This window comes from Mauremys reevesii, linkage group 12, assembly GCF_016161935.1.
Source record: "Mauremys reevesii isolate NIE-2019 linkage group 12, ASM1616193v1, whole genome shotgun sequence".
In the NCBI taxonomy this organism is placed as follows: domain Eukaryota; kingdom Metazoa; phylum Chordata; order Testudines; family Geoemydidae; genus Mauremys; species Mauremys reevesii.
The window spans coordinates 38,261,970-38,286,227 of NC_052634.1; the positions used below are offsets into that span (position 1 = coordinate 38,261,970).

Below are 24,258 nucleotides of genomic sequence, written 5' to 3' on the forward strand. Positions count from 1 at the left end.
GACTGGGATAGCAGGGGCTGCGGGTCGGGAGTGAGGAGCACCAGCAGAGCTGAGAGTCTGGAGGTCAGGACTGGGAAGGCAGGGGCTGCGGGTCGGGAGTGAGGGGCACCAGCAGAGCTGTGAGTCTGGAGGTCAGGACTGGTATGGCAGGGGCTGCGGGTCGGGAGTGAGGGGCACCAGCAGAGCTGTGAGTCTGGAGGTCAGGACTGGAATGGCAGGGGCTGCGGGTCGGGTGCGAGGGGCCCCGGCCGAGCTGGAGGGAGCGGCTGGGGCTGCGGGTCGGGAGTGAGGGGCACCAGCAGAGCTGTGAGTCTGGAGGTCAGGACTGGGATAGCAGGGGCTGCGGGTCGGGAGTGAGGAGCACCAGCAGAGCTGTGAGTCTGGAGGTCAGGACTGGGATGGCAGGGGCTGCGGGTCAGGAGTGAGGGGCACCAGCAGAGCTGTGAGTCTGGAGGTCAGGACTGGGATGGCAGGGGCTGCGGGTCGGGAGTGAGGGGCACCAGCAGAGCTGTGAGTCTGCTGGTCAGGACTGGGATAGCAGGGGCTGTGGGTCAGGAGTGAGGGGCACCAGCAGAGCTGTGAGTCTGGAGGTCAGGACTGGGATGGCAGGGGCTGTGGGTCGGGGGTGAGGGGCACCAGCAGAGCTGTGAGTCTGGAGGTCAGGACTGAGATGGCAGGGGCTGCGGGTCGGGAGTGAGGGGCACCAGCAGAGCTGTGAGTCTGCAGGTCAGGACTGGGATAGCAGGGGCTGTGGGTCAGGAGTGAGGGGCACCAGCAGAGCTGTGAGTCTGGAGGTCAGGACTGGAATGGCAGGGGCTGCGGGTCGGGAGTGAGGGGCACCGTCAATGCTGGAGGGAGCGCGGGGGGCTGCGGGTCGGGAGTGAGGGGCACCAGCAGAGCTGTGAGTCTGGAGGTCAGGACTGGGATAGCAGGGGCTGCGGGTCGGGAGTGAGGTGCACCAGCAGATCTGTGAGTCTGGAGGTCAGGACTGGGATGGCAGGGGCTGCGGGTCGGGAGTGAGGGGCACCAGCAGATCTGTGAGTCTGGAGGTCAGGACTAGGATGGCAGGGGCTGCGGGTCGGGAGTGAGGGGCACCAGCGGAGCTGTGAGTCTGGAGGTCAGGACTGGGATGGCAGGGGCTGCGGGTCGGGAGTGAGGGGCACCAGCAGAGCTGTGAGTCTGCAGATCAGGACTGGGATAGCAGGGGCTGTGGGTCAGAAGTGAGGGGCACCAGCAGAGCTGTGAGTCTGGAGGTCAGGACTGGAATGGCAGGGGCTGCGGGTCGGGAGTGAGGGGCACCAGCAGAGCTGTGAGTCTGGAGGTCAGGACTGGGATTGCAGGGGCTGCGGGTCGGGAGTGAGGGGCACCAGCAGAGCTGTGAGTCTGCAGGTCAGGACTGGGATAGCAGGGGCTGTGGGTCAGGAGTGAGGGGCACCAGCAGAGCTGTGAGTCTGGAGGTCAGGACAGGGATGGCAGGGGCTGCGGGTCGGGAGTGAGGGGCACCAGCAGAGCTGTGAGTCTGGAGGTCAGGACTGGGATGGCAGGGGCTGCGGGTCGGGAGTGAGGGGCACCAGCAGAGCTGTGGGTCTGGAGGTCAGGACTGGGATAGCAGGGGCTGCGGGTCAGGAGTGAGGGGCACCAACAGAGCTGTGAGTCTGGAGGTCAGGACTGGGATGGCAGGGGCTGCGGGTCGGGAGTGGCACCAGCAGAGCTGTGAGTCTGGAGGTCAGGACTGGGATGGCAGGGGCTGCGGGTCGGGAGTGAGGGGCACCAGCAGAGCTGTGAGTCTGGAGGTCAGGACTGGGATGGCAGGGGCTGCGGGTCGGGAGTGAGGGGCCCCGTCAGAGCTGTGGCTCTGGAGGTCCGGAGTGGGAGAGCAGGGGCGGAGGGTCGGGAGTGAGGGGCACCGTCAGAGCTGGAGGGAGGGCAGGGGGCTGCGGGTCGGGAGTGAGGGGCACCAGCAGAGCTGTGAGTCTGGAGGTCAGGACTGGGATGGCAGGGGCTGCGGGTCGGGAGTGAGGGGCACCAGCAGAGCTGTGAGTCTGGAGGTCAGGACTGGGATGGCAGGGGCTGCGGGTCGGGAGTGAGGGGCACCAGCAGAGCTGTGAGTCTGGAGGTCAGGACTGGGATGGCAGGGGCTGCGGGTCAGGAGTGAGGGGCACCGTCAGAGCTGGAGGGAGCGCAGGGGGCTGCGGGTCGGGAGTGAGGGGCACCAGCAGAGCTGTGAGTCTGGAGGTCAGGACTGGGATAGCAGGGGCTGCGGGTCGGGAGTGAGGGGCACCAGCAGAGCTGTGAGTCTGGAGGTCAGGACTGGGATGGCAGGGGCTGCGGGTCGGGAGTGAGGGGCACCGTCAGAGCTGGAGGGAGCGCAGGGGGCTGCGGGTCGGGAGTGAGGGGCACCAACAGAGCTGTGAGTCTGGAGGTCAGGACTGGGATAGCAGGGGCTACGGGTCGGGAGTGAGGGGTGTCACGGAGTCCCCGGGCGATGCTCTGGAACTGCTCCCCACAAAGTCAGGCAGGACTCTAGGGAGCCTCCTCTCCCTTGGAGCAGACTGTCTGCAGGGCAAGAAGCTCACACGGCTTCACCTCCTGGGTCTCTCCTTGGAGCATTCAGCATCCTCTGCCCCTCCGTGCGCTTCCCACAGCGAGTCCGCCTAGGTGAGGTCCTGGGGAAGCCAGAGGGTCCTGCCCCCCCACTGCGCAGTCAGCCGTGACACTCAGCCAGCCAGTAACACAGAGGTTTATTTAGATGACAGGAACACAGTCCAAAACAGGTCTTGCCGGTACAGACAACAGGACTCCCTTTAGTTAGGTCCATCTGGGGCCCCAGGGAGGCCACAGCCCCGTTGGGAGGCCCGAGCCCCATGGGGGCTCCCCTCCATTTCCCAGCCAGCTTCCAAAACTGCCAACCCCCCTCCAGCCCCTCCTCTCTGGGCTCTGTCTCCTTCCCAGGCCAGGAGGTCACCTGACCTCTTTGTTCTCCCACATCTTTAGCATCCCCTTGCTGGGGGGAAGGGCCTGGCCATTAGTTGCCATGGAGACTTCGTCACATGACCCAGTCTAGAGGAAGTGAGGCAGAGTTTGGGCCAACGTCAGTTTGGAACAGCCCGACTTAGCCCGGCAGTTTTCTCAAAGTATCTGCTGTTGTAAACCGCATGTCGTGTGGATGTGCGAACCCCAAAGGTATCAAACATGAAAGACACATAAGGCCAGTTACGGGGAGGTTTCCATGGCCAGGCCTGAGGGTTAAGCAGCTGGGCTCTAACAGCTGCCTCCTCAAAAGGAAAAGGGGCCTCAGCACTCATAAAAATAACTGGTTGCAAAAATCAATCATTCTGCATCCATCACCACTTTAAATTCTGACCTCTCCTGCCCGATGTGTCTTTGTTTAGCAAACAAGTGAACTGGGGAACTCTGGGGCTGTTACCCTCTAACTCAGGAGAAGGTTACACATCTTGACTCAAGCAATTTTCCTCTTGAAAAAAATTATTTTAAAGTTTATCAAAATAAAATCCATTTGAAATAGAAATAATTACAGTCTACACTGGGGCTCTATTTTCATACATGCTATTTCTCCCCATGTTCCCCCACTCTAATTCCTTTGGAGTGAGGTTTTACTTTTCAAGATTAGCCACCATTTCCAATATAGTAGGAGGGGCAGGGAGAGAACTAGAAGAAAACCTGAATTATATTGTAACACTGAAAGTTATCACATAATCAGCCTCTTACTTTACACTAATTAACTTCATGTTTAATTTCATTAACAACTTATTCAAAGATTACAAAATATAAACCTATAGGGCAGTTTTCTCTTAATTCCCATTTCCACCCAGTGAGCTTTGTGTGAAATCACATTCTACAATAACCTAGGAGCCTTCCATTTCTGTGAGTTCATTTCGTCCTGGGTCTTCTCCCAAAAGTGTGGGTGGAAGAGCTCTCATGCTAGTGGGTAGGCTGCATCATGAGAAAACCACCTGTGCTCTATTTCCACACTTTCTAATCTTTCAAAGTAGCAGGAGGTGGAGAAGTGGCACAAATGCTTAAGACCTAATAGCAAAACTAAGAGACAAAACCACGGAGTCAGGACTCAGCATTCATGTATCCTGCGGTCTGAACTTGGAATCTGATACATTCCCTCATTGGCTACCATCATTTGCCCAGCATGGAACTGCTTCTTGTCCAGCAAGTCAGCCAGACTGGGACCCATAGGCATGGAATGGCTCGGAAGGAATCAGCTGTTTCTCTCTGTGCTTTATGAAACTTTGGATCCAAATGGTAAAAGACAGTTGTTCCCAATTTAATCATGGCGTCCTTTACGAGTGGGACCAATGCCACTTAACTAGGGAACAGCGTTCTAAAAATAGTTTACCTGGGCCACAGGTCACCATAGCTTCCATCTCTAGGGTGAAAATCAAAATCTGCAGTTTCTCCCTGAGTTCTTGTCAAATCTTTGACCTTTCTTGGAGTAATTTTACACATCTCTGGTGTAGAATTCTTCACCAACCACACAACGTATCAATAGCGATAGTGAGGTACAACTCCCCCAACTATGCCCTTTCATTTCTTTAATCTGGTGGCACAGATTTAAATTAGGGACTAAATTCAGGTGCGGCTTAGAATCCTTGTAAAACACCAAATGTCAGGTGTCTATGGAAAACAGGTCTCTTTCTGCAGCTATGTCACATTCAACACGGATTTCATTTTCTGCATATTTGCAGCATCTCCCAGGGGTGAGCAGAACAGAGACATCACTTCCATTTTCCCCATCCCCACCTAGACAGGAATTGCATTTCCCAAATAATAGGCAACACGCACCTGATTAGGAAGGCGATATCTTCAGGAGTCCCCTCCTGCAGGGCCTGGGCCACAACTGCTTTGGAAGCCCAATGCAGGCGTATCGTGCTTAGTTCCAAGCCATTTGCTAGGGACTCGTTTTCCCAGCCCTTTAGAAAAAATACTGACCTAACCAATTGAACAACAGGGGGATTGGGACAGTGATGGGGAATAAAGAACAGGGAGCTGCAAAAGGCAGAAGCAGGCAACTCATCTAGGGGAGCTGAGAGACCACAGTGAACATGGTGCAAAGGTCGCTCTGTGGGAATTCGCAATTGTGATTTTTTAAAAAACAATCTTTGTCCAGCCGGAATCAAGGTATTTCTTACAATTCTCTCATATGTGGATTTTCTTATGTCTAACAAGGTGTGAGCTCCGATTGAAGCTTTTCCCGCACTCAGAGCACGTGTAGGACGTCTCTCCACTGTGGATTCTCTGATGAGAGATGAGGGCTGAGCTATAACTGAAGCGTTCCCCACACTCAGAGCATGTGTAGGGCACCTACCCGTGTGGATTCTCTGATGTGTGATCAGGGCAGAGCTCTGCTTAAAACTCTTCCCACACTGAGCGCATGTGTAGGGCGTCTCTGCTATGTGGATTGTCCGATGTCTGATAAGGTTGGAGCTCTGACTGAAGCTTTTCCCGCACTCAGAGCACATGTAGGGCTTCTCCCCTGTGAATTCTCTGATGTGTGAGAAGGTCTGAGCTCTCATTGAAGCTTTTCCCACACTCATGCCATGTGTAACGTGTCTCTTCCAAGTTGATGCTCTCGTGTAATAAGGTCTGAGAGGCTACTGAAGTTTTCCTCTGGCCTCTGCTGAGACTCACAGGCTTTTGTTCTTTCTGGGAGCGCACAACTCCTGGAAACATTCCCTTTGGATATTCCTGATAACGTCCCATGTGCTTCTACTTGCTCACATCTTCCTGCTGGGGTGTCTCCTCGTTCTCACTTGCCATCCCACCGCCTGATGGGAGACAGAGAGAATCCAGACATAGGTCACTCCCTGTGCCGGAGAGAAAGGAATCTCAGAGAGAGGAATGGAAAAAGGTGTGAACAAACCAAAATATGTGTGGGAGAGATCAAACCTATCAGGAGCTGATTTTCCCCAAACCCTTCCCCAGAGCAGAGAGAGGAAGGGATCAGTTCTGGGTGTGCATCTCACCAGAACTCTCAGGGGAAAGTGAGATTGGGGAGGGACCTGCTGCCAACTGTCAGTCAGGATAGGTGGGAAGCCATGAGTGACATCTGCCTAATGATTCCACATCTGCAGGGAACAGTTTTGAACTTGGAGCGTTTACAACTTGGAGAGTCTTTGTAGGGCATCCCAAAGGTTTCCTGTATTCACAGACAGTTGTTGAGACAGTTCACCCAATTCCTCACCTGTGCACACAGCTCTCGGGAGCACTTTTTTCTAGAGCCATAGAGGTCTGAGACTCACGGCTGTTCCCCTCATTCCAGCTGCGAGATCACATCAGGTTTGGAAACTGGAAACCCTGAGAAGGGAAAGAAAAAAAGGAAGGTCCATGGAATTTGTGGGATACTTGTCACAAGGAATATTCCATGGTTTTAACCCCAGCTCATTTTTAAGACGTAACACCCCAAGGCCGGCTTCCTTGGCTCAAAGTGGCAGAAGAGTTATTATTATAACTCATATTCATGACCTTAGTGCCTAAGAGCCAATGAACCATGGGCCCCTGTTGTGCTAGGCACAGCACAAACTCAGAATAGTAGATGGCCCAGGCCCTGAAGAATTTACAGTCTAAATAGACAAGACAGACACAGATGAGGGAAGAGGTGGAACCCGCCAGCAGAGTGAACTATGTGAAGGCAGAGGGACAGATCTGATGAACACAGGTATAGAACTTGAGACTATTGTATTTAATGTTATGACTAGGGCCAGTGTTTTCCGGAAATTGCTGCTATTACTGCATTTCCCCCTGAAATTACTCTTCATTTCTGGAATCACCCTTCATATCCAGAATAGCTGAACAGAAGGTGGTTGGGGATGCAGGGTCACAAACCCCACATTTCTGCCTGGAGACCCCTGACTCCTCCCCAGGGCACGGGGCAGAGGCTGGGGGCTGGCTGCTTTTGAGACTTGCTGCCAATTTCTTCCCTCCTCATACAAGTCTGGGCTCAGAAAAAACACTGGAGCTTCCCCTTGGGAGACGGGGCACTTGGCAGTGGGACGCTGGGCACCCTCATCGTGCTGCAGCGCAGACGGTGCTCGCACCTGCTCTCGGCTGCGTCCACAGCACCTCTCCCCTGCTCATCTCCCCTGCACACAGCTGGTTCATGCCCTGTCTCCCCAGCACACAGCCGGCTCCAGGCTCTCAATGCCCAGTGTCTGGGCCCCACCTTCCCCACACAGCTGGCTCCTGTCCCCTCCCCCCAATGCATTTTCATGTTGTAAAGGATTATATATTGCTCATTGTGACGTTATGACTGTGATATAATATCTCATCGAAAGATGACAGGAACAGAAAGAGTTAATTAACTCATAGACTGACCTGACCCATGGGTGAACCTTGAGGACGGGTTAGGAAGATCTGTAAATGACTAGAGCTTTGAAATGCAAGTCTGCATTGTTAGAGGTAGAAGGGGAGATGTTTGCTCAGGTCTTGTGATGGCAGCAAACAAGTCTTGTCTATTGCTATAGTTTTAATTCAAAGATCAAAAAAAAGGAATATTAACATTTATAATGATACTTGAGTAAAATAGTATTATTGTCTCTGTGTCTCTTTGAAGGTTGTGCTAACCTCTATCTGAACTGTTTAATGGGTAAATTACCCTGTGCTAATTGCCAGGATGTTTGGGAGAAGGAGTTGAGCCTATTGTTTTCTCAGGCCGAAAGGCTGCTGGAAATGTATAAGAAGCCTGGGACACGATCCTTCTTCATCTCAGATCTGCTTTGGGTTTCAAGAGGGGGAAACCTTAAGCCATAAGGATTGAGATCCCCAGTCATTGACTGGAGCCACCCTGAACATGGAACTTGGACTATAACCTATGGACTATTTCTAAAAGGACTTTTGGCAACTACAAGCTCATCTCTACTGTGTATCTGAACCTCAAGAATTGAATTCAAGTCTGTCTGTAGATTAACCTTTTAACCAACACTCTCTATCTTTTCTTTTTTAATAAATTTTAGCTTAGTTAATAAGAATTGGCTGTAGCATGTATTTTGGGTAAGATCTAAGTTATAATTGGACCTGGGTATGTGGCTGATCCTTTGGGATTGGAAGAACCTTTTCTTTTATATGATGAAGTAAGATTCTTAGGAATCATCATCATATCTGACAGGTGTGTCTGGACGGAGGCCTGAGGCTGGGCATTTTAAGGGAACTGCGTGGTTTGGACTTCTAAGTGACCAGTAAGGTGCTGTAGAAGCTGTTTTGTGCTGGTTGGTAAATCTAAGTATTGGAATAACCACCAGCATTTGGGGTTTGTCTGCCCCGTTTGGTTTGCAGTTCACCCTGATTGAGTGACCTCAGCTGGCTCCCACGGGCAGCACCGTCACAGTGGCGTAGTCGTGCTTGGATCCACAGAACCAGGTCAATTAGGCTTTGGGTCAGAACCCCACGCTATCCAAATTTTAAATTTGGGATTGAGAGTTTGGTTGGTTAAAGATCAGTGACCATGAGCCTGAGAGGAACAGCAGAAGCAATGAAACTGCAAGCCTTGAGAGACAGCCTGCGGTTTGAATATGAGCAAAAACTGGCAGAAATTCGAATGGAAGAGAAGCAAGTCTTGGCCCAGCTGGAGAGAGAGGCAGCTGAGAGAAAGAGAGAGGCGGATGAGAGAAAGAGAGAGGCAGCTGAGAGAAAGAGAGAGGCTGCTAAGAGAGAAGAAAAAGCTCGTAAGGGACGTCTGGAGCTGCTGGCTGCGGAGGAGGAGACTCACAAAATACAACAGGAGACTCACAAGATGCAACAAGAAACTGCTAGACTCCAGCTCCAAGTCAAAAAAGCAGTGGAAGAACGGCAGAGACTGTATCCTCTGGAAAATCCAGTTTATAACTGTGTTGATATGTGGTATTACTCTGGGCAGTTCTCTGTGTTTAACCCGTTTTGCTATGGCTATGGAGAGGGGGATTCTAACCTGGTGGGAAATAGCTGTTTGTCTGTGCAAGAAAGCTGTGTGTCTGTAAATGAAGTTTCTGAATGTCTGTCTAATGTCTCAGAAGTGAATCTGGAGTTAGATCAAGAGCTGAAAGATCTCATTGGGGAGGAAAATGTTTCTCAGGTTAAATCCCTAACTGAGGAAGGTGAGGATAAACTTGTAATGGGTAATGGATTAGTGGCTAGTGCAGCTTGTAGAAGTAAACCTGAAATGGGTAACTGTGATTGGCTAAAAGTAGCTCAGTGTAGTGAAAAGAGCAGCAGCTTATCTGTTGGGAGAGGCAATGTGCCTGGTAGGGAAAGTTTGGAGGAGCCTAGGCAGCCTTGTGAGCTGATGGCTTTGTCTAATCAGCAGTTTGGGAAGGGAGGGAGAGTGGAAGATGAGTGTCCATATCCCTTACCTGTTTCCTGTGTGGAGAAATGTGACAGTGAGGGGAATGTGCCTGTCTCTGTCAGGGGTATTGACTTGCCTATGAAGGGAGCTACCCCAGTCTCCAAGCAGTTGTCTGTGAACAGCCCTGTGTGCTGGGACAAGGGAAGTGTTCCTTTAGAGCAAGCCCTAGGTGAAGGGGGGAAGGGCAGAATTTCTGTGAGGGGTGAATTGCTGCTTAGAAAAGCTCCTGGGGAAAGGAATCCTCATGGTAGCCTGTGCAAGCGGTTTACTGCAACTGAAGGGTGTAAAAGTGATTTAATCAAGGAAGTTTCAGTTCCTAACAGCCAGAAATTTTCTGTTGTGAATGGATCCACTGACTTTCCTTTTGAGAGATCCAGTGTGGGCAGCTTTGAAAAGGTCTCAGGTGGAGTAGAAGCTGTTAAGGAAGTTGAGCAGCCCTATAACCACCTGGCTGTGTGTGGCCAGCTTGCTGGGGAGACAATGGTGTTGGGACAGGCATGTCTCCAGGCTGATTCTGGGAGTGAGCAGTCTGTGCTTCAGGATCTGAGGACAGATTCAGTTACTGGTGTTTCAAAGCAGAACAGTTTTATGGCTGAATGCTTGAGGAGGCAGGGGAGAGCAAGCCAGCTCTCACCCTCAGACGCTTTGAATTTGTGTGGTATCTCTGTGAGACAAAGTCCAGCCTTGGAATCCATAGCAGCTGAAGAGTTAAAAGCTAGTGTCTGTGTTAATGCGAATTACTTGGCTGGCAGCGAGAAGAAAGACTTGCTAATAGCTGTTAGCACAGAGGGCCCACCCCATCAGCCAGTGAATTCTGTTAAGCAAGAGAAATCAGGGTTTACTCCTGCAGGACAAGGAGGAAAGAGAGAACTGAATTTTGCAAAGGGAAGCCACAGGTTAACCCTAAAAGGCCCAAACTCCAATGGTATTGAGCCAAGGGTGTGGCATGACAAACATGATTGTAAATGGACACTTGCAATCAATTTGTTGTTATTGCTAATGCTAAATTTTGTAACTAATGTGTTGCTATGGCCAAGAACTGTAACAATGTACAATGTGCCCAATCTTTTGGAAGATCCCTTGAACATGTTGAAAGGAATACATGAAAACACACTTTATGTTAAAGGGCCTTGCTATACTGATGTTTCACAGTTAATGCCTGTAAACAGTGTTGGAACTTTTCACAGGGGAAAATACATTCCAGACCTGATGTGCTGTGTGAAAGGGGAAACTGAGGCACACTACCATATTGCTTTCATGGCTAAATGCCAAGATTCCTGTACTATGAACGACATCAATGTCTACATTGGTTTAATGTTAATTGGGTTCAAAACATTGGCCAAAGCTGGTAGGGATAAAGTAGCTGTTTTCTTTAGCTCTTGGCAAGATCACATGAAACATACAGGAACCCTGCTGCAAAAGCTAACCAAGTTATACCTTGAGTTTGTAAAGAAATTCATTCATGTTATTGAACATGACTTTGATAAACCATTTCGGTTATACACTGGTACGGCCTCTAGCCCAACACTAGCTGTAGTGAGACAGACCCAAGGAAAGGGGGCTCTTGGGATGCAGTCAGCGATGTTTTGTCATCCCTTCCTGCATCAATTTTGCGTTGGGGGTGTGACGTTATGACTGTGATATAATATCTCATCGAAAGATGACAGGAACAGAAAGAGTTAATTAACTCATAGACTGACCTGACCCATGGGTGAACCTTGAGGACGGGTTAGGAAGATCTGTAAATGACTAGAGCTTTGAAATGCAAGTCTGCATTGTTAGAGGTAGAAGGGGAGATGTTTGCTCAGGTCTTGTGATGGCAGCAAACAAGTCTTGTCTATTGCTATAGTTTTAATTCAAAGATCAAAAAAAAGGAATATTAACATTTATAATGATACTTGAGTAAAATAGTATTATTGTCTGTGTGTCTCTTTGAAGGTTGTGCTAACCTCTATCTGAACTGTTTAATGGGTAAATTACCCTGTGCTAATTGCCAGGATGTTTGGGAGAAGGAGTTGAGCCTATTGTTTTCTCAGGCCGAAAGGCTGCTGGAAATGTATAAGAAGCCTGGGACACGATCCTTCTTCATCTCAGATCTGCTTTGGGTTTCAAGAGGGGGAAACCTTAAGCCATAAGGATTGAGATCCCCAGTCATTGACTGGAGCCACCCTGAACATGGAACTTGGACTATAACCTATGGACTATTTCTAAAAGGACTTTTGGCAACTACAAGCTCATCTCTACTGTGTATCTGAACCTCAAGAATTGAATTCAAGTCTGTCTGTAGATTAACCTTTTAACCAACACTCTCTATCTTTTCTTTTTTAATAAATTTTAGCTTAGTTAATAAGAATTGGCTGTAGCATGTATTTTGGGTAAGATCTAAGTTATAATTGGACCTGGGTATGTGGCTGATCCTTTGGGATTGGAAGAACCTTTTCTTTTATATGATGAAGTAAGATTCTTAGGAATCATCATCATATCTGACAGGTGTGTCTGGACGGAGGCCTGAGGCTGGGCATTTTAAGGGAACTGCGTGGTTTGGACTTCTAAGTGACCAGTAAGGTGCTGTAGAAGCTGTTTTGTGCTGGTTGGTAAATCTAAGTATTGGAATAACCACCAGCATTTGGGGTTTGTCTGCCCCGTTTGGTTTGCAGTTCACCCTGATTGAGTGACCTCAGCTGGCTCCCACGGGCAGCACCGTCACACTCATGCTTGTGAATTATTCTGTTTTCGCTGCCAGCAAACACTGGCCCTACTTATGACTGTTATCTGTATCTCTGAGCCAGCCCTTGAAAGCACGAATACTTCACAGACTGTGGTGCTGAGATGGGCCAGATGATACCGGGGAGGCTGAGGGGTGGGGGGATGGGTTTCCTGTGCAATCTGGTGTCACTAAGGCTGGATCTCAAGGCTGGTTATGCAGAACTCCATCTTCTGAAGCTTTGCCCCGCACAGAAAGGGGCAGTGACTGATTTTACCTCTTTCGGGAGACTGAATATGACAGACTTTTTGGGGAGAAACAGTTGAGTTTGAGCTGACTGAGAAGGGCCTTTTTGGGCTACAAACTGACATGACCTGAGAACCCAGACGTAAGCTTTTAAAGAAGGTTTTTAATACACTTTGGAAATGATCGGGGATTCCCAAGAGGACTGATGGTAAAGAAACATGTTGATGCTTTTCTTGCTTTATATCTTTTCCCCATAAGGCACAATGCCACTGTCATGGATGCACAGGATCTGTGCAATGCCCTGGCTTTTAAACTGTCCTTGGGAGGTGCCCCTTGAGTGCACTACACCCCCAAGGGCTCCCACTCTTCCACAAGGACAGGCCATGTAGCTTCAGCACCTGAGACTGAGCCTCTGGCTTCAACACTCCTATTTCAACCTGTGAGCTCTGCCAGCAGGTCCAGCCGAACGACACTCCTGTTCAGAGACTGTTCCTCAGTCAATGCACAGAGCAAGTTTGTGCTGTGACACTGGGCAGACTTTTAAAACATAGCAGGGTTCATTAGTCAACTGAAACACAGCACTGAACGTCTTTAGATTAGCACAGAGAAGCAAATACGACGATATAGTCCATACTGGCCAATGCCCTTGAGCCAGGCTGCTGTAGAAAACAGTTTGGTTTCCTTTCACTGAGCCTGTCCATTTGTCTTTGCTCCGGTAGAGCTCCCTGCATGTGCAAACCCAGTTCTTCCTGCTCCCAAGCACATCATGAGTCCATGTGTGCTTCACTCAGCCAAGCTGAGATCCTCCCATGGACAGGTGACAATTATTCCCTTGTCTCTGTCGGGTATTCCACTGATGTAGGTTGGTCCCAGCCTGTCCTTAATGACCCATTCATATCACCCCATGACAGCTCCGTGACAAAACACCTCATGTCTCCTGCTCTTTATAATCATGGCAATACCAACCACAGAGGGAAACTGAGGTGTGTATTGGCATCACCAAAATTCCCGCCTCTATCACACACACACACTGCTCACAGCCCTTGGAGAGAAAGCAAAGCACGGGAACTGGATGTTAGTCCAGTGAACACAGTGGAGGACAAGCTGCAATCCTCACACCCTGGTCAAACAGGAGAGGCATGTGGGTCCCCACCCATACAGAGGGGCTGGCTAGAGGCCTGATACCCGAGAGGCCATTGCTTGAGCAGACCATGGAGGCAGGTCAAAGGCTTCGCTACCCCAGAACTGTGGCATCGCAAAAGCACATTTTGGGGAATTAGGAAATCTAGTGACTCAGGTGTAATGGGAGGGAGAATTAAACTCCCCCAGTGTGTGGAGAAGGCTGGGGAATTAAACACTAAAATTCAGGAGCAACAGCCCCTAATTCTTCTGAAAAGAAGGAAGTTTGGGGTGGGCTTTAGCAATTAGGTTGCACCACATTCATAGATTGGAATTATTAATTAATAAGTGATGTAAATCATGAGTATTAATGCTTGATGCTTATGGACTTCCCAAAGGCCACGTATGGGTTGGGGCAGCTATTGACATTATTGTAATCAGAGAAAAGGAGCAGATATGGTATATAGCCATCCTATTACCATAAGGAAGTGGATAAAATAACCTCCTAGTTACCAGGTTTTCATTTTGTCAGGTCCCTGAGACAGTGTAAACTGAAGCAGGGCTCCCTTCTGATGGGCAACTTTGCCCGTCGATCTTTCTTTCCAAGGGTGTCCGTATCTTGTAAGTATGCACAGTGCAAAACCCTCTTTACCGTACTTACCTTAGTTTAATAGTTTAGTTTATTGAGCCTGGCCTATGATTTCAGTTATAACTGTCTGGATTAAATCACGTTTCTGCTTTCACCAAATTCCATCTTCTCAATTAACTCTGAGTAGCCCTGTACAAGGGCAAGTTGTGCCCCAACCTGTAATCTTATAAGTGTAGAAACTGTACAGGCTACACCACCGCCCTGTGACATCATCAGCCAAGCGCCCATTGGTGCCAGGAAGTGGCCCTGGTGTGGGAGGGAGGATGCAGCAAGGCCTCTGGGTCGGAGGCCGGGGTCACTGTGCATTGAGATGGGGAGGTCATATGGGGAGGGGGGTAATGAGTGGGAGAGGGAGGTCAAGAGTTATAATAATAATAATATTGGGGGGGGAATGTATAATGAAGTGAAACTGAACAGAAAGAAAACTGGAGTGGAGGCTCTAAAGCAACAAGGTTTGGGTAGGGATTTGGGGTAAAAGGTCTGGGATCCCCCAGAGCTCTGGATCCCCAAACCTCTCCTCCCTCCCACTGACCCACCCAGCCCACTTCCCGGGTGCCCTTCCTCCACACTCCCCTCCCCTTCTTCCCACTACTCTCAGCCGGCACCACCTCCCGGCACCTTGGGAACTTCTTGTGTTCCCTCCTCCTCTCTCACTACCTCCTCCCTCTCTGCTGCTTCTTAGCTCTAACCCTGCACACACCCGCCCCATGTCCTGGCACCCCAGAATTATCTACTCCTCCCTTCTCCTCCCCTCCCACGGCTCTGTTCTCCCTTCACCTGTGGGGTCCTGAATGGCAACATTATACACTCTCCTATCAAAAGAGGAGCTCATCTGATTGTCACACAAGCCATGCATGAGTCACACACCTATTAACTCAATTTAGAATTCTACAGGAGGCATATTTTCCTCCTAAAATGAGGTAACGGCATGAAAGCTACAGTTATTAATGTAGTTATTAAGGTATCCTATAAGGATACATTAAATGCAATTTTCAAATGACTGTTGGCACCAAAAAGGCAAATGTCCAAAAATTATTCTAGTGGGTGGGAGATAAGGCAAAAAAAAAGGGGGGCAAGGGAACTCGTCAAAACTTGTATGACAATTAAAGGTATAAAGTTATCACTACTCAGGTTTTTTTAGAGCCCCCACAGCTTCTAATAACCCAGGGGACAGGAATCCTTACCCAGCGAGGTCACCGTCTCATAGTTCTCCTGCATGACATCCCAGTAGAGGGCTCTCTGAGTGGGGTCCAGCAGAGCCCCCTCTCTCCTGGTGAAATACACAGCCACCTCCTCGAAGGTCACCGGCCCCTGAAAGAGCAAGAGTCCAACACTCAGTACCTGCTGCCCCCGTCACAACCCCACCACTCACGGGGGAAAGGAGCCAATCAAAGGGAAGCTCTGGGTGGCTCACGGTCAGGAGTCCCACCTCCACCCTGCTCAGAGCAGCCAGGAAATGCCAGGGTGAGGGGACGAAGCGAGAGCCCCTTGTCTCTCTCAGCAGATCCATCACCCCGCAACTAGCCACAGACGGACACAGGAGATGGAGCCCCTAGCAGGGCGCAGGGAGAGCTCGCTGGCAGAGAGCCCAACGCTGTTCTCATTGTGAAGAGCTGGACAGGACCAGACTTAGTGGGGGGCAGACGACATGACGGTCCAGGGGGGCCTTGCTGAGGGGTGTCCTGTCTCTCCTCCCCCCACTTCTCTTCAGCTGTCTGCCCCTGCAGCTCTTCCTGCAGCCCTGCCCCCTCCCCCACTGGGAGCTGCCCCTGCCAAGCTGCTCCCAGGAGCCTCCTGTGTGCTGTGCGGCGGGGGGGAGGGGGTTTTCTGATGTCAGGGTGGCCCCACCCTCCTGCCTCTGTGCCCAGTCTCTGCTGAGCTGAGCGGGGGGGACAAGAGTCTGTGCTGCTGCCTCTGGGTCAGGAGTGGGAGCTGCTGGCCCCTGCTGCTGTGTGAACGAGCCTTCGGACTAGTGAGTGCCGCTGGGCTGGGAGTGACAGCGGGTGTGTCTCACCCCCGCCGCCCCCCACACACTCACCCCACAATAGACACTTCAATTACTGTTATTACTTCTTTTTACTTCCTGTCAAAATGCGCAAAGTGCACATAGTCTCTGTAATTTTATTCTTTCACATTCGGTCAGGATGACAGTGCTGGTATTTTAGCTTTCTAACTGGTCTGTGCATTTCAAAATTTTATTTCTGTCTTATGCTTAAATTCAGTTCTTTGAGTAATGAGTTCTAAAATGCCTCACCTGTCCTGGCTGGAGTAATTATCATTATTACTGTTATTACCGTATTGTGCTTTGTCATTCATTATTTAAAATGGTACAGTCAAATAACAGACTCTACATTTTGCATGTACTTACCTTAGCAGGGCTCATTTAAAAAAAAATTAGCTAAACTCAAAACTTTAGACACTGTGCAGATGAAGATCACTTATCTTCAGATTGTATTTTTAAATCTGTCTGTAAAGTAACTTACAATGTCTATGAAAATAAATACAGTTCCAAGTATGATACTAATAGCAATGATGGAGTGAAATGTTAGTGAGTCACCTACATGATAGTGACCAGTTAACACAAATGCCGAAATAACTAGAGAAATAAATTCCCATTCGTAAAACAGAGAAAAAAAACTTTAATCCCCTATGTAAACTAAGTAAATATGTTTTCAGTGGAATGAAAAACAATTGACTAAAATAGCGGAGATAATGGCAGTAACATGGAGCGTGTCTCTTAGAGAACGTAAGCAGATTTTATTTATTTTTATTTATCTCTACTAAAGATGGGGTAAAAAGTATCAACCTTGTGTTTCTGATACCTGCATTAAAGCTCCAGAACTGATACCTCAAGGCTTGGGATAGGGAATATCTTGCTGTATTGTCTCCTGATTGTTCTAAATTTACTTTTAAATTTAATATGTGGCTGTATTAAGATTATGGGAAAAGAGGTACCAAGTGGTAACAGGGTGAACAATTAGCAGGAAGATTAATTTTAAATAAAATTTTTTTTGTAAAGGCACCTCTGTTTCCAAATGTGCCTTAACCACAGGATACAGGTTGTGTGTCAATGCTAATGAGCTATAATCAGAATCACATTATAAAAAGGGGGTGCCCAGAGCAGGAAAATTGAGCTCCCTGTGGGAAATTCCAGCAGGAACCATCCCTCTACTGATGATCAATCCATGAGAGACACCTCAAACCCTAATACTATTGAACAGGATGTGAGTAGAACTAGAGTTGTAACTTTTGCACAGGCCTTCATAGAATGTCTATATGCCTTGGGTATTCATAACCTTAACTGTAACTTCAATAAAACTTGTAAACCCGACTAGACCTTGTACCTGTGAATGTCTGTGTGGTCACTACCCTTGGTCTGTGTGTGTTCCTAGAGACTGTACATTTGAAGCAAGTAGCAGAGGCGACTTTCGCTCTGTTAAGCTTGAAACTGTTGCCACCAGAGCCGACCCCGCGGCGGTGTAATGCCACATTACAAACTGCACTTTAAATAAAAGGCTGCACAATACACCACACACCAGGCCACCCTCACTTCTGCGCTGCTGCTGCTGGCGGTGGCATGGCCTTCAGAGCTGGGCGCTCGGCCAGCACCCGCCGCTATCAGGCCGCCCTGCCAGTGCTTAATTTGTGCCATGGCTGAGCTCTGGCACCTCTTTCAATACAAATTAAGCAATAGAGGGAGGCACCGGGGCCTGGACGTGATGGTGGGGAGCCTGTGAGGGCCAGGGGGGATGGGGGGCACCAAAATACAAGTTCACCCAGGGTGCCATTTTCTCTAAGGCCAGCCCTGGAGCTGGGTATGGGGGAGGGGCATATCCCCTAAGGCCGTGGTTCTCAGCTAGGGGTCCCTGGACCTCTGGGGGGCTGCGAGCTGGTTTCAGGGGCTCCTCCAAACAGGGCCAGTGTTAGACTCGCTTGGGCCCAGGGCAGAAAGCCCAAACCTCCCTGCCTGGGGCCATGAGCTGGAGCAATTAGCTCTGTGGGGGTCCCTGTCACATGGGGCCCCAGGCAATACCCCTGTTTGCTACCCCCTAACACCAGCCCTGGCTTTTCTGTGCAGAAAACCAGGCGTATGCAGGGCAGTGGGGGTTTTATAACATGTTCAGGGGCCTCAGAAAGAAAACAGTTGCGAACCCCTGACTAAGCCTCATTGGTGGGTGCCCCTCTACATCTCACAGCAGCCGCTGGTTAGTCGGGTGAGGCTCCAGCCCTGGGATTCTGCTCCCTTTACCTAGCCCCACCTAGGTGTGTTCTTTGCTCTTCCACAAATCAGAGCATTTCCACCTTCTAACCTCATGGGTCTGTTCCTAGAATGGAAGCCACATATTACCCAGATCCCAACAGGTTTGCTACACCGTGGCTTCCTCCCATTCTCCACCCTGTGAATTTCCTGCCCCGCTCCAACCTCTAAACCAGACTGCCCAAGCCTCCCTCCTCCTGTGTATCTGCTGTCACTCTCCCTCCAGCAGGAACCCACCAATAACCCCCAATAATCCCTACCTGAACGGGATCCTCTGCAGCCATTTCCCTTCCCTGTCCCATAGGAGGATGGGATGAACCGGAGCGAGACGTGGGCATCATTCTGCAGCCTGGCAGGGTGAGAAGGGCAGTTGTGGAGGTTTCAGAACAGGCTTTAGTTCATTTCACATCACAATTCCCCCAGGCCCTTTCCCTGCAGACAGACATCCTAGACTCTGCCATGCTGGGAAATGCTCGATCTCTTTATTACAGTGTAGACCTGACCCCTCCTGCCAGGGGTAAATCCACAGACGTTTTTCAGCCTCTGCAGTAATAAAGTCTCTGAACAAAATGCTAGAAAGGAGCAGAACCAAAGGGGCTGGGCAGGCTCCATAGGGGACACTGGTTCCTCCTTCCCCACCGGTGCCCCAGCCATGCCCTGTGGCTGGCAGAGAACGGCCACCCCATCTCCACCCCAGAGGGAGCTGTGTCTCAGGGCTCCCCCAAACAGCACCCAGGAACCCCCATCCCTTTTGGGGAATGACTCAGGGCAACAATTTCCCACCCAAACAAGGACGAATTGCTGCAGATGAAATGGGGGGAGGGAGGAAGCCGCCCCCCCCCAAATATGAGGAAAATTTAAATTGACATTTGAGACTTATGGAGAAAATTGGGGAAAATAAGAGACTAGAGAGTCAATAATTTTAGGGAAAACGAGGGATTCTCCTTGGGTTTGACGGTCCTGTGTGGTGAGGGGAGAGAAAAGGGGGAGAACTAGAGACAGGGGCGGCTCTAGACCCCAGCGCTCCAAGCAGGCGCTTGGGGCGGCCGTTTCCCGGGGGGGCGGCATTTGGCTCCGGTTGAGCTCCCGCCGTCATGCCTGCGGCAGGTCCCGTCTTCCCGCGGCTCCGGGTGAGCGCCCGCAGGAATGACTGCGGCAGGTCCGCAGGTCCCGGGCTCCCGTGGACCTGCCGCAGGCATGACGGCGGGAGCTCAACCGGAGCCGCGGGAAGAGGGGACCCGCCGCGGGACCGGGGAAGGGCGGCGCAGCGTGATTTGTAGAGCCGCCCCTGACTAGAGAGACTTGTTACCAGTACTGGGGAGGGAAGTGGCACAGACAGGAGAAGGAGGCAGTGAACACAGGAGGCAGGTATCTCCCCCCACCCCCAACTCACACACACTCCCCCCCTGGACTTTCCCAGCTGCACAGAGACCGTTCAACCCCCACCTGCCCCACTGCCCTTCCCCCGCCTGCAGCTCCGGCTTCTGCCCGCCCGCCCCCGCCAGCCACACAACGGGGAACCCCCGGGCCCCAGGCTCTGGCCCCACCTGGATCCCAGCGGGGCCGTGGGCAGATCCTACTGCAGCTGAGAACAGCGGCTCCGCTCCGGCTCCGGCGGCTCCAGCGCTGCTGGCAGCACGTAGCCACCAGGGAGCAGCTGCTGAACCCGGGCTCTCGCGTCACAATGTGCCAGAGCCCCGCCCCAGGAGCTGCCCGCCCCGGGCTGTGTCAGAGCCCGCCCCAGGAACTGCCCCGCCCCGGGCTGTGTCAGAGCCCCGCCCCCAGGCACTGCCCCGCCCCCCGGCTGTGTCAGCGCCCCGCCCCCCCGCGCGGCCCCGCCCCCAGTCTGTGCCAGAGCCCCGCCCCCAGGAGATGCCCAATGTCCCATCTCTGGGCTTTGTTCTCCTGCCTCCTTGTTCCCAGCACCCACCGCTCCCAGCTGCTCCCTTCCTGTGTCTGCAAACACCCCCCCGCACCAGGGGCGGGCTGCAGCGCTCGCTGGGGCTGTCTCCAGTGGCTGAAGTTGCCTCCATCTCTGCTTTACCTTGGGGGGGGGGGAGAGACAAAGCGAGGAGATGGTCCCAGGGTGTGAAAGCAAAATTAGGGGGCTGGGAAAGAAGGGCTGTTTGGAAAGGTGGGTTTTTTGCGAGGGGAGGGGAGGTCATTCCTGTATGGGACCAACTGCCGGTGGGGGGAGAGAGAGCGAGAGAGAGAGAAGCGACACGCAAGCTGCGCTCTTTCCCCAGCAGCAGGTGGGTCACGTGGTCTCTCTGCTGCCCTGGCTGCGCGGGACGGGACCCGGCTACCCCTACAGGGCAGGCAAGAGCGGCGGCCCGGGCGGGCAGGGGGAGGGGCCCGAGCGGAGGGGCGGAGCCGCGTGAGCAGGTATGCAGATCTGTGTGCGAGCAGAGCATCGTGGGAGCGGACGCAGGCTGCCAGGCAGGGCCCGACTTTGGCACCGGGAGCTCGGTGTGGAGAAGGGAGGGTCTCCGGGGGCCACGTCGGGGCAGCTGTCGGCAGTGGGGGCCGGTGTGGGCGAGGCCGGCAGTGGGGGGGGGGGGGCGCGGCGGTCCGCCCCGTGTGTTATAAGTACGGGGCGGGCGGTGGCCAGGCAGCAGGAACTCATACTTACCTGGCAGGGGAGATACCATGATCATGAAGGTGGTTTTCTGAGGGTGAGGCTCATCCGTTGCACTGCGGGTGTGCTGACTCCTGCGATTTCCCCAAATGCGGGAAACTCGACTGCATAATTTGTGGTAGTGGGGGACTGCGTTCTTGGTCTCCCCTGGTGATTGGTTTGAACAACAGACAACCGATAGGGGGCTGTTTAGGCTTAGTGCAGTGCAAAGCAGATACTCAGGAAAACAGCTGTTTTTCTGGGTCTTTGGGAGTGCTCTTTTCCACAGGCCCTGTACTTCTAGGTATCTTTGTCACATGTTCCTTCTTGTAAGCAAAGCTCAGCTCTGAACCTTTACTTGGGTCTCTCTGTGTTCTTGGTTTTCCCTAGTCTTTTGCAGCTGATCTGCTCTCTAGTCTGCTTTTGGGGGGCTTGGACCGGTGCCTTCCTTGGCTCTAAGGGGAGCTGCCTGCCTGCCTGCCTGCCTGCTCTGCTTCTTTCCCTGCTTGTAGCTTCTTGCCCGGCCCTTCTTCTCGGGCTCTTCCTCCTTTGACGGGAGGACGGCCTGTCCAAAACGCCTGTCCCACCTGGTCTCCTCGTCCAACAGGCAGCCTCGCCCCCTGCCCTGGGGCCGCTTTGGCTTTTGCTGTCTGTTCCTGTCTCTTGGTGGCCACCCTGTCTGTGCTACGGAGACTAGGCTGTCACAACCCCATGCTGGAGGAGGGCTTTCCGTCGCTTGAGGCCCACCCACCGCCTCCCCGAATGCCCTTTAGCTACGCTGCGGGTTAGGCGGCGTGGCGTGTCGCCCAGCAGCGGGTTTTCCCTTTTGCACACCTCTGACGGACGGAGCTGTTTTGACTTAACTGTTCAGCACGCACCGACCCTCGGGCCTGGGCTGCACGGGGAACGTAAATCGGCGCGGCTACATCAGTCCGCGCCTTGGTCGGAAGAATTCTTCCGTCGACCTAGCTCCCGCCTTTCGGGCAGGTGGATGGCCGGCACCAACGAGGAAAACCCTCTCCAGGACCCTTCTCCGGGAACAGTGCCCTTCCGTTTGGGGAGATTATGCTGCTTTAAAAAAGAGAAATTGTTTAACTGCCTTTCTCTGAGGCAAGGTTGACTTTGTATTGCTTCCCTCGTGGCTCCTTATAGCAGTTGTGTTCTGAAATCTTTAGGGTTTGATTTCATTTATGATGAAATCTTGCTGTAACTTTATTCTAATTTTCAATGAGTAACTAGACCTGAGCTGTTTGGCGTGTTAGTGGAGGATTGTTTAAAAACCTGGGATTCCACTTTCGGCTGCCTTTCCATTCCATTTCCTCTGAAAGCCCACCGAAAGCCTCCACTTCCCACATAACTCTCTCAAACCTGCAGTCATCAGGCATACAGAAGATGCTTACAGTTTCACTCCATACGAGTCCAGTTCCTTGCTGTTTCCTGTCTAACCACTGCACACATATGGTATCCCCTCCCTACCCGGAGCTGCTTCCTGGCTTTTCCGCTCAGGACAGGAAAACGAGAATGGAGAAGTAAGTTGTGCAGGGAACTCTTCCTCAGCTCGCACTCCACCCCCCAAGGGCCTTTTGAGGTCTTCTACGGACTTCAGGTTTCATTTGATTTCCAAGGTTTATGGGCTCATTAATTAGCCATCTCTCCTAATGCAGGGATCCCACGGGTCAGACCAAAGATTGATGGCCCAAAAGAGCTAAGAAACAGAAATAAAGGTGAGCGCTAGGCGTTACATTCAGATGAGCATCCAGAAGCTGATTGTGCCCTGGCATGTTCAACGCTGCCAAAAAGAAGGAGCTCGTCAGGTCCCTCTGCTAGCACCCAAATCTGGTGGCTAGTCGGTCTGCTGGGAAATAAGGAAAAGGAAAAGAATTAAAGGAGTCAGGCAATAACAAGGAAATGAAGAGGTTTGTTGAAGGGGTTCTGTCTGATTGACTGTCTTCCCAGCTACCCGTCCAAGTTAAAGACCTAGCCCAGTATCCTGTCTGCTAACAGCGGCCAATGCCAGGTGCCCCATACTATACTTTTTTCATACTATAGAAAAGCTTCAGCCAGTGACACCAGCTCAGGAAGCACTCTTCTGTTTTTCTCACAGCAGGCAACAGCCTTGCCAAAGCAAAGCCTTAAAAAATTGGGTACAAACTCATAAACATTCCTCTCCACGGAAATCTTTAATAAAAGGCAAAAGATTTATACGAACTGAAGAGAAAGCAGAGCATGTAGAATACGGGGCAGAGGCGCTGCCGGGGCAACCGCCTACACTCCCAAAAGTCAGGGTGACTAGTCTCCCAGCCCGTGTCAAGGCCTTTTGGGGCTGATGTCATTTGCATGGTTACACCCACCCCGGATTGCATGATGGGAGTGTTTGTCCAAAAGGTCATTTCAGCTGCTGCGATATCCCCAGTCTCTTTGTTATTGGGGCAGGAGTAATCCAGTGTATTTTCCTGTTGATTTTGGATCAAGGACAGAGTAACTGTACCTGGCATTTGAGGCCTGAGAGCATCACCCTCTCCTGAAAAGTACTCACCATTAAGGGGTATGGGTTCCTAACGGCCGCTCGTGGTAGGAGGTAGGAATGGATGTTTGTTGGTGTCTTGTAGGGGGTGTTGATGTCCTTTTTGTTGTTTCTGGTGTGGAAAGACAGAGGTGGTTTTGAATCTCTTAAAATTGTTGTGAGTGCTGCAGTTGCTGGCCCTAAGCTTAGGCCGTTAGATCTCTTTCACGGTGTATTTTGGTCCTGAGAGGTAGAAGGTGTGTTGTTATGGAGTGAAATAGCAAATGTCAGTTGCAAAGGTGGTGCATTTGCCCCCCCCCATCCCAGAGTCCAGAATTTGCATAAACCCACCCACTGTCCTGTGACTAACAATCTTGCTCTGCTAACTCTTCCAGCAAAACAGGCCAAAGAAAGTGTATGCGAGCGCTGTACCACAGCCCCGGTGCTCTTTTCGGTTCCTTCCCACAGAACTTTTGCTCCATAGCAGTCCAGTTTCTTCCTGTTGCTTGTCTAACCACTGCATACATGTGCTATACCGTACCCTGAGCTGATGCCCGGCTTTTGTGCTCAATACAGCTTTGCCCCTCTGTGGTGCAATGGGTCAGCGCGTTCGGCTGTTAACCGAAAGGATGGTGGTTCGAGCCCACCCAGGGACGGCGCTAAGCCTGTGCTGCTTCCTTGCTTCCCTGAGGCCTGTAGGGGAGCCTCAAAGGTCCCATTTTGCTGCCTCTTGGCCTCAGTGCTTTCAGCTGGTGGTCCAAAGAGCGGGCTGGATGCCATTCAGAAACCCATCTGCCAGCAGCCGTGCCGGAGGCT

General features: G+C 51.5%; 1 protein-coding gene, 1 long non-coding RNA gene, 3 other non-coding genes and 1 pseudogene across 5 annotated transcripts in view; 3 read left to right on the forward strand and 3 right to left on the reverse strand.

Annotated features, from left to right (window-relative positions):
- Positions 1-24,258, forward strand: part of LOC120375648 — a 310,655-nt pseudogene that overhangs the window by 29,660 nt on the left and 256,737 nt on the right.
- The window catches only part of LOC120375894 (zinc finger protein 883-like), a gene marked incomplete at its 5' end in the record, with an annotated part of 252,699 nt that continues 232,488 nt past the window's right edge, over positions 4,048-24,258 (reverse strand). Inside the window, 2 exons of the mRNA XM_039496912.1 lie at positions 4,048-4,059; positions 4,860-5,517. Of these exons, the coding sequence (XP_039352846.1) occupies positions 4,048-4,059; positions 4,860-5,517 (670 nt within the window). The remainder of the gene's footprint in view (positions 4,060-4,859; positions 5,518-24,258) is intronic.
- Positions 6,282-19,884, reverse strand: LOC120375651. The gene is made up of 3 exons (XR_005586669.1): positions 19,870-19,884; positions 18,583-18,671; positions 6,282-6,327 (listed from the first exon to the last, which is right to left on the reverse strand). It is a non-coding gene; the product is annotated as an uncharacterized LOC120375651 (long non-coding RNA).
- Positions 20,947-21,110, forward strand: LOC120376262. The gene has a single exon (XR_005587163.1). It is a non-coding gene; the product is annotated as a U1 spliceosomal RNA (small nuclear RNA).
- On the reverse strand, positions 23,052-23,167 carry LOC120376044. The gene has a single exon (XR_005586968.1). It is a non-coding gene; the product is annotated as a U5 spliceosomal RNA (small nuclear RNA).
- Positions 24,023-24,098, forward strand: TRNAN-GUU. Its single transcript has one exon. It is a non-coding gene; the product is annotated as a tRNA-Asn (tRNA).